Source organism: Phocoena phocoena, chromosome 11, assembly GCF_963924675.1.
Source record: "Phocoena phocoena chromosome 11, mPhoPho1.1, whole genome shotgun sequence".
In the NCBI taxonomy this organism is placed as follows: Eukaryota; Metazoa; Chordata; class Mammalia; order Artiodactyla; family Phocoenidae; genus Phocoena; species Phocoena phocoena.
Window position 1 is genome coordinate 5457115 of NC_089229.1, and position 9131 is coordinate 5466245.

Sequence of the window (9131 nt, forward strand, 5' to 3'; positions counted from 1 at the left end):
GAAATGGTACTTGATGCCTGTCTGTCCTTGGGGGAGAGGTTTCTGCAGCAGTCCTGAGTCAGCAAGGGTCCTGTCAGTAGGAAGAGGAGGGCGGGTGTCAAGATGAACCTGTGTTCAAATCCCCCTTTTTTTTTTTTTTGCTGTGCCTCACGGCTTCCGAGATCTTCCTTCCCCCACCAGGGATCGAACCTGTGCCCCCAGCAGTGGACGTGTGGAGCTCTAACCACTGGACCGCCAGGAAAGTCCCTCAGATCCCTTCTTAACTTTGAGAACTCGGCCGGGATGTGGCGACGCCTCCCTGGCCCTCAGCCCCCCTCCCTGGACACAGCACTCCTGACACCCACCGGCGCAGGCTGCTCTCGGGTTAGACACCACGCCCAGGGCAGGTTCTGAACAATTGTGTTGCCACTGACTTTTTTCCCCAGGCCTTGGTCTGCACCTTATCCTTCCCTTTCTACTGTGGGATGATTTCCCCCCCGAGTTCAGAGGGGAGGTAAGTGCGCTTCGGGGGCTCGATGACCGGGCCCTGCCTTGTGCTCTGGGCCGCCCGGGTCCCTACTGCTGAGAGGTGTGTGGGTGGAGAAAACAGTGCTCCTGGAAGGCTTACTGTGTGCCAGGGCCCCTCCCCCCACTGCTCCCGGGGTGCTCAGAGCATCCCGGACTGGGGTCCACGCAGTGGTTTGGGGCAGCTAGAGGTGACTGGCTGCAGCCTGTTTCTTGGGGTGGCTTCGGGGCTGTGTGGGCAGAGGGCACCCTGAGAGCAGCACAGCTGCCTGAACTGCAGCGCTACATCGACGGCGCTCTGAGCAACGACTTGCCCTTTGTGGACTCCCCCTCCACCATCACCGTGTCTCCCTTCCACGGGACAGTGGACATCTGCCCCCAGAGCAGCTTGGCCAGCATGCATGAGCTGAACGCCTTCAATGCCACCTTCCAGATCTGCACCAAGAACTTCTTCCTGGGGGTCACCTCCAGCCCCGAGGTAGGTCGGGACCCCGTGAACGGCCTTGAAGGTGTTAGAGGTTTGGCTGTGATCTAGTGCCCCCTTGAGTCAGACTCTGTGCCCCTGAGCCCAGAGAGAGGGCTCACAGCCTCAGGGCAGTCAGGACATGTCCTGAGTCTCACAGCCAAGCCCTTGAACTCAGCCTGGGCTCCAGTTGTATCCTTACTCGTCCCCCACTTCAAGGCAGTGCACCAAGGCCAGCTCTGCTGAACTTCGGTTTAAGCCAGGCCTCTGCCGATGCTCTTCTGGGTCAGGCTCTGTGACAAGGTACTGTTGTCACCTCAGTCTCTTGGGGGAGGATACCAAGGCTCAGAGAGGTTAAGCAACTTCTTCAAAGTCACACAGCCTGGAAGCAGCAGAGCCAGGCTTCAAATCCTCAGCTAGCCCAGACCCACGTTCTTAAATGCTGCCCTAGACAGTGGCCACATTGACCCTCTGTATGGTGGCAAGGCACAAGCACAGAAAACGATGGACAGTAGACCCACATTTCCTGCTTTTTGCCCCTTGGTACTTCTGGAAGTATTTCTTGCCAACAGTTTACCGTCATCACACGTTCCTCCACCCCAATCACATCCTGGCCCTCCCCTATTCCTTCACACCTCTTATGGTCCTGCAGTATTTTGTAATTTATGAAACAAGGTCCTGTTCATTTAAGCTGATCCTCCCTACGCCCGTGGGGTGGACAGAAAATCTCAGCCCTATTTTATAGACAAGGAAGGCAAGGCTCTCAGAAAGACAGTGTGGACGTCTGGAGGTCACACAGAAAGGGAAGGCAGAGCTCCTTCCTGGATCTGCGGGTACTTTTCCCCCCACGAGTGGGGCTCTGTCTGAGACACACAGGGCTGGGCCCCGGCACCCCTCTGCCGTCTCAGGCTGGTCCTGGCAGTTCTGGCAGTGAGCATCAAAGGGCAAAGGGAATCACCATGTACTGATCTTCAGGGAACCAGGAATCTCTGGCTAGGCCTATTTCTCAGGGGATGGAACTGAGGCCAGAGAGTAGCGTCTGGAGCAGCCAGGGAGTCTCAGAGCCAGAAAGTGAACGAGGCTGCGGGGAAGAAGGCCACTCAAGCAGATCTGCTCCACCTGAGGTCCTGGGACCCTCTCTGCCCAGTGCTGGGCAGGGACCCTCAGGGTCCTTGAGCCCTGCTGAGGGGTCTCTTGGGAAGCATAGGCTGCCCTGGGATCACTTGCAGTTGAAGATGAGTCTCTGGCCTGTGACCACCAACTCGAGGGGCAGGTCCAGGCCTTCCCCATCCCACCCTGACCTGTGTGTTGGCAGGGAGTGGCCGACAACTGCAGACAAGGCTACCTGGACGCCCTGAGGTTCCTGGAGAGACGCGGTAGGTGGCAGCCTCCACAGTAGCTGGGGATCGCCCCCCACATGAGTGCCAGGTGAATCCCGTGTTTCAGCTGTTTGAGTTTTTAGCGACCTCGGCTCACTCATTCTCTTCCTCAGCGTCTGCTCTATGTTTGGCCTGAGCTGGGGACACAGAGAGGAATCACACATGTGTCCTACTCTCAAGCTGCCCACCACCTGGTGCGAGGGAGACAGATCCAGAGAGAGCATTTCCCCAGGGTGATGGAGGGATGCTCAGGGCCATGGGAGCCCAGCGGGGGCACCTAACCCAGCCCAATGGGTTAGGTGGGCAAGGAGGGCTTCCTGGAGGTGGTGACATATAAGCTGGGTTTTAACTAGTGATGAAGACTATAGAGAGATTGAGGATGGAAAGGAAGAGGGCACTCTAGGCAGAGGGAAGAAGGGCAAGCGCAAAGGAACAGAGCTTGGTACCTTGAGGGCACATACCTCAGTGGGGCTGCAGGAGAGCGCGCGCGTGTGTGTGTGAGTGACAGAGCACTGGGTGGGCCAGAGAGGTTTTCTTAGCTGGAGAGCTTGGATGTCATCCCACAGGGCAATGCTCTTCAAAGTGGAAGAACTGAGATTTGAACTCAGGCCGTCTGGCTCCAGAACCCTTGCCCTGACCCCTACTCCACAGCCCCAAACACACAGCAGCTGGACGCATTTACTGAGCACATAATATGTGCCCAGACCTGGGCTTGAGCTTTACATATTTATCCCATTTAATTCCAGTCCTGGGCTTGAGCTTTACATATTTATCACATCTAATTCTCGGAACAGCCGTATGCAGCAGGTCTTAATATCCCCCTTTCCCAGGGAGGGAAACCAAGCATGGAGCTGTTAGGTCACAGAGCTAGAGCAGGTGGTGACCACAGGATCTGAACCTTGGGCTGAGTCTTCAGGGCCTGGGGTCTGTTAACCACTAGCAGGTGCGTAGGAATCGGGGGCAGGGCAGGGCCGGGGAGCACAGGACGAAGTCATTCAGGACAAGCCACGGGTCCATCCCTCCTGTGGCAACCGGGTCCCCAGAGCTGGGGAGGCCACTGTCACCGGGAGGCTCCAGATGTGCTGACCTGTTGTATCCCTCCTCTCCCCGATCCAGGACTCACCAAGGAGCCAGTGCTGTGGACGTTGGTATCTAAGGAGCCCCCAGCCCCAACTGATGGGACCCGGGATGCTGACTGTGACAGAGGCCAGTGCCCAATGTGCTGGTCAGGGATGTGCTTGACTTTGAGCAGCTCTCCCCAGAGCTGGAGGCTGCTACTGCCCCTCCCGTCCTATACTCGCTCACCTACCAGGTGCCCTGCACGCAGGGGCCCAGGGCCAGGGACCCTGCCCTGAAGGTGCTCGTGGTCTGAAAGAGGACAGGACTCATTTATCGACAATCTAAGTGCTAGGCGTGGTGCTGGGGCTCCTTTCATGTTGCCCCCTTCACTCCTCACCACAACTGGGGGCCCGTTTTCCTTAGCCCATTTCACTGATGAGGAAACTGAAGCTCAGAGAGGGGAAGGGGCTCACCAAGGTCTCAGAGCCTGCAGTTGGGGGATTCGAGCACATGCCTGTGTCTGAGAAAGCCAGGTCTTTGCCCACTGCCCAGGGAAGGACAAGAGGTGCTGAGGGACAGAGGAGAGGCACACACAGAAGGTTCTGGACTCTCCAGATGGAGATGGACTCATTTCACCCCCCCCCAATAATTCTCTGAGGATGGTACTGAATTGTCCCCATTGGACAGTTGAGGAAACCATAGCACAGAGAGCTTAAGTGACTTGCCCAAGGCCACACAGCTAACAAACCATTTAGTCAGCTCTCTTGCTCCGTGACCTAAAGGTCACAATTGCCTCAACAGGAAAGGATAGGCACATGTAATGGTGGTGGGAGTGGGAGTTTGAGTGGCATCTAAGTGAGACTTGAAAGGAGGAGTTGGCCAAGCAAAAGAGGGGGAAGGTGAGCATCCAGGTAGCAGGCACAGCAGGTGCAAATGTCCTGGGTTTGGTGGGGGAGAGTTGGAGGCCCCTGTGGCTGAGGGAGGGGTGGGGTAGCAGAGATGAGCCTGGGGAGGCTGGGAGGGTGGGGCAGGCGGCCTTGAAAGCTGCAGGAGGAGAGAGATGGAGAGCCCCCGGGGTGGGGGGCGACCCCTCCTTTGCAGAGTTCGCTACTGCTCTGAACTCTGGGTCTAGTGTTTGCTGTACTTAGCCAGGAGGGGACAGGCTGACACGGTGGGAGGCTGGGTGGAGAGATGATGGTGGTCGAGGCCAGAGCAGGAACAAGGGGGTGGGCAAGGGGATAAGGAGGGCATCTCTTTCTGCGCAGGACACCACACAGGGCACGCAGAAGGGGGCCTGGATCTGCGCTGAGCCCCTGAGGCCCAAGCTTGGGGCTCTGGGACTCTGGCAGTGCCTCTGCAGCCACATGGGGGCACCAGAAAGCCTCTCAGATGGGGCTGAGACGGACCCCGCAGGCCCCGCCCTTACACACATCCCTTGATCCTCCCCTTCCCCAGGGAGGTAGGTCCTGCCCGTGTTCCCATTTTTCAGAGGAGGTGACCTAGGCTCAGGAACAGGAAGGGACTCGTCCTAGGCCACAGGGCAGGTAACGGGGTGCCGGGTCCTGGGACTGTTGTTCGTGAACCCTGAGTCGAGGCTGGTGGTGTGTGCGTGGCCGAGCCGTGGTCTGGAGGCCGGGATTCGGGCTCCGGCTCTGCCCCGGCCAGGATGCCGGGCCCTTCCACTCTGGTCCGTTAAGGGGCTGGGGGCTCGGGAAGTGGTCACGTGGTCACAGCTGCTGTTATTAATACCGCTGATGTGTTGCTGTTAGCCAGGGAAGTACGGGAGGACACTTGTCCCACCCTGGGGGCCACAGCAGACTTTCCAGAGGGGCGGGAGAGATGGAAGCAGCGTGGGGAGCCTGACAGGCCTCGGGTCCATCCTGGCCCTGCCACTCCCCGGCAATGGGCTTGGGCGAGTCCCTTCTCCACTCTGAGTTTCAGTCTGCTCATCTGTGAAAGGGGCGCACTCTGTCATTTCAAGAATAACAAGGAGCCTGGTGGGGGTTCCATAAATGCAGCTGCTTCCTCTGCAGACCGGCTGAGGGTGGGGTGTCCTTCATGGCCTGTGCGAGGTAGAGAGGGGCTCGGGCTATCTTCCCTAAGGGTGACCTTGAGGGGGTGGCTGGGGGGAGGGCTGGGCCACCACGGCCTCTCCTGTAGCGCTGAAGAAAGCCTGTCTGAGGGACTCCCGCACCTGGGCTTCCTTCTGCCAGGCGGGCCCTGGGTGGACGCTAACGTACCTTGCACACGGCCCTTTGAGTATGTCTACTTCCGGAGCAGAAGGTGAGGCCCAGCCAGGGGTCCTGGGAAGGGCCTGGCTCGTTGAGACCAGTGCCCATGGCAGGAAGGGCGGCCAGAACACTGCGGAGGCAGAGCCCGGCTGGTGTCCCGACGCTGCCTGCTGTTGGCTGCATGACCCCGAGGAGTCTGCAGGACCGGACTGATGGGAAGGCGGGGTAGCAGCTGTGACCCATCAATCCATTGGAAACAGGGCCGCCCGGTCAGTGCCTGGCCCCTCCTGCCTTGAGGATCTTTGGCCCACTGTTGCACCTGTCAGAGCCTCAGAGAAAATGTGATGTTTCTGAGGATAACTCTAGGGGCTGGTCTGCCTCAGATTAACTGTGTGGCCCAGGCCAGGTATCTTGACCTCTCTGGGCCTCAGATTCCTTTTCTACAAAACGAGGCCTTTGCAGGGCAGATTGGCTGTAGTCAGGCCCTCACTAACGGTTCTAACTCTGCTGGTTAATGGGTCACTCTGCATTGTTTGTTCGTTCATTCCATCAATAGCTATTGAGGGTTTACCAAGGGCCGAGTCTGGGCTGGGGGCTGGGAGGCAGCACTGACTCACACCCAGTCTCTGGCCTTGTGGAGCTCACAGCCTACCGATCATCACACATTCACCTGTGCACTCCAGCTGTGCCTAGGGATACCTAGAGAGGTCTACCCTGGCTGTGGATTCCTAGGAGAGGTCTACACTGGCTGTGAACTGGGACAGTTCACAAGAGGGACTATCTGACCAGGAAAGGTTACCTAGGGGAGATATCTTTTGAGCTATCATCTGAAGGATGAGTAAGAGTCCTCTAGGCAAAGAAGGAAGGGAAAAGTGTTCCAGACGGATGAAAGAGCATGTGCAAAGGTCCTGGGGCAGAAGGCAGAAGGGAGTAAGGCTCATCTGAGGAACAGAAAGGGGGGCTGCTGTGGCTGGGGCCAAAATGTGGAGTGTGTACAAGGTGGGGCTGAGGAGGCTGGCAAGGGCTGGACAGGCAGGAGTCTGTAGCCAGGTGAGGGGTGTGGTCTTTATCCTGATGGTTGCATGAAGGCAGTGAAGGGTTTGGGCAGGAAAGTGTCATGGAGAGATCTGTATTTGTAAAACTTCTCTATTCCCTACAAGAAGGTCTATGACAGTGAGCCACAAGTCTCTGTCCTGCTCCATGCTGAGTTAATGACTAGGTCATCCATGCTGTCTAAATTGCTGGTGACCCAAACCTGGGAAACAGCTTTCTGCTGACATGAATTTTTCTTATGCTGAGAGCTTCTAGACTGAAACCACAGGTTGAAATCAAAAAGGATAAATGCAAGTGCTAGCCTTTGCAGTTAAAAAAAATCCATTTATGAGCATTGATGGGGAGGCCCGCCCAGACCGCAGGGAAATTCATATTTGGTATTTTCTGTAACCTACAATCTCAATGTGTAGGCTGCAATAAGAGAGGCAGAAGGTCCAGAACAAATGAGGGGACAGTCCACTGTGACACTACACCCTGTGGACTGGCTGTCTGCCCAGTTTGAGGCCCTGGTTTAGAGGCCCCTTGAAGGGCAGTACATTGGGAGGGGAGGCCCTGCGGTGTCCAGTAAGTCTGAGACAGTGCCTGGCCAGGTATCTCCTCAGCCACGGCTGGATGATGCTGCCCTCTGCTGGTCATGAGTGGCCACGGCAGCCATGGGAGGGCACTGAGCAAGAGAGGACCAAGGTCAGATGTGTGTCTAGGAAGTTGCTGGCTGCCGAGAGGGTAGTGGATGAAGGGGCGTGGAGGATGGAGGGCAGGGGCTGGTCTGGGGAGGAGAGAGAGGAAGGGACAGAAACACAGAGGAGGTGAGGTAACGATCCTCACTTGGCTGTGAGAAACTGAGGCCCAGAGAGGTTCCCTGACCCACCCAGGTCACACAGCTGATGAACAGGGGAGCGGGCTGCATCCCAAGCCAGCCTGACCCCAAAGCCCCGCCCTTTCCACCCCTGGGCTTCCCACTTGTGCCCTGTGGAGTTGATGACCCAAAGGGCCCAGTGGCCTCCACCAAGTTCAGAATCCATGGGGGATCAGTCCCCGCCCCCTCAGGCCTCTGCAGGTGCCTGTGTGTCCAACCTGCTCTGCGGTGGAGCCAACACTCCCTTTCCTTTCCTTTAGCCCTGGCGCCTCGTTGCAGGGCCCTCCGGCTCTGCTCTGGACCCGTGGGGAGGGTAGGCTTGGTGGGGCTGCTCGCTTGGGCTTGGCCGGGTGACGAAGCTGTGGCCGCCTCTCCCTCCAGGGTGGTGGCGTGGCTGCCCGACATGCCGGCCGACCTGCGGTGGATGCGGGGCTTGCTGAGGAACTTGGTCCTCAAAGTCTATTCCAGGACGAAGGACCAGCTCCTCGGGCCGGGCAGGTGAGACGGGCAGACCGGGGCAGAACAGGAGTGGCTGAGCTGGGAAGGGAAGGCACCAGCTGTTTCCCTGGACCCTGGACAGGCAGTCACACCATCCGTTTCCCTGTCCATCCATCCGCGCAGCCCCCAGCACACGTGTTTGGTCCCTGCTGTGGGCCAGACCTGTGATGGGCTAGATGCAGCAGCTGACCCGTCGCATCGGTCAGTCTGGGGGGAGTCACTCTGCCTGCTTCACAGAGACGGCCTGAGCTCACGGAGGACGAGTGGATCTCCCTGCTCTGCCAGGTCCCCACCGGTCCTTCTGCCATCCTTCCGGACATCTCCACGGGCCCTGTGTGGGGTCTGGGTTGGGGCTGCCCGCCTCTCCCCGACCTGCCCTCCCTTCTGGCTGGAGACCCCGGCAGTCCTCCCACACCCAGTGGAAATCAGTGCAGCGCTCCCAGGGAGTGGCACCCGGGAACCTTTCTGCAATCCCCGCTCAGCCAGAAAAAGGGCTTATTGCAAGATCTGGGAGAAGAGAGATCCAGGCTTCACCCAAGCCCAAGCTCTGAAAACCACATTCGCCGACTTCCTCTTCCTCTGCAGCTGCTGGTCACCAGCCCCCTCCAGCCTGAGGCTGCTCCCCCCGAGGACCTGGCCAAGGAGCCCAGACCCGCCCGTCAGGCCTGAGGAGACCAAGTTGGACCAGCCGAGTGACTGGCCTCTCCTGAATTCCATCGTGGCCCCGGTCCTGTGCCTACATCTGCCCCGAGTCCGTGAGTCCTGACCCATCTCCTGAGCTCAGAGCCCGGCCCCTAGCCCCGGATGGGCACTGGAATTGTCAGCCACGTGGAGGACCGAGAGGACAGAGACTCTTGTCCCAGGCCTTGTGGGCAGGTGGCCTCCAAGGGCTGGAAGAAGGCCCCCGAGTCCTTCTGTAGCCCCCGCTCCAGGGGCCCCAGGTACTTCTTTTCTGGGCAAGGTGAAGCCTCAGTCCACCCCGGGTCGCCATGTGCCCAGGTCACCCTGCGTCTGTGTCATCAGTGGGAGAAAGGAAGGCAGGAAGTGAGACACACATCTTGCTTCTGGAATTTCCATATGGGGGCGCT

General features: G+C 58.5%; 1 protein-coding gene across 1 annotated transcript; it reads left to right on the top strand.

The window, feature by feature from the left end:
• The first annotated feature begins 282 nt into the window (after positions 1–282).
• On the top strand, positions 283–8809 carry PNPLA5 (patatin like phospholipase domain containing 5). The gene is given in 11 exon segments (XM_065887304.1): positions 283–363; positions 426–470; positions 473–493; positions 785–986; positions 2287–2343; positions 3463–3549; positions 3552–3618; positions 5564–5640; positions 5643–5688; positions 7927–8043; positions 8629–8809. Coding segments are annotated over 11 exon segments (981 nt in total).
• Positions 8810–9131: the final 322 nt, after the last annotated feature.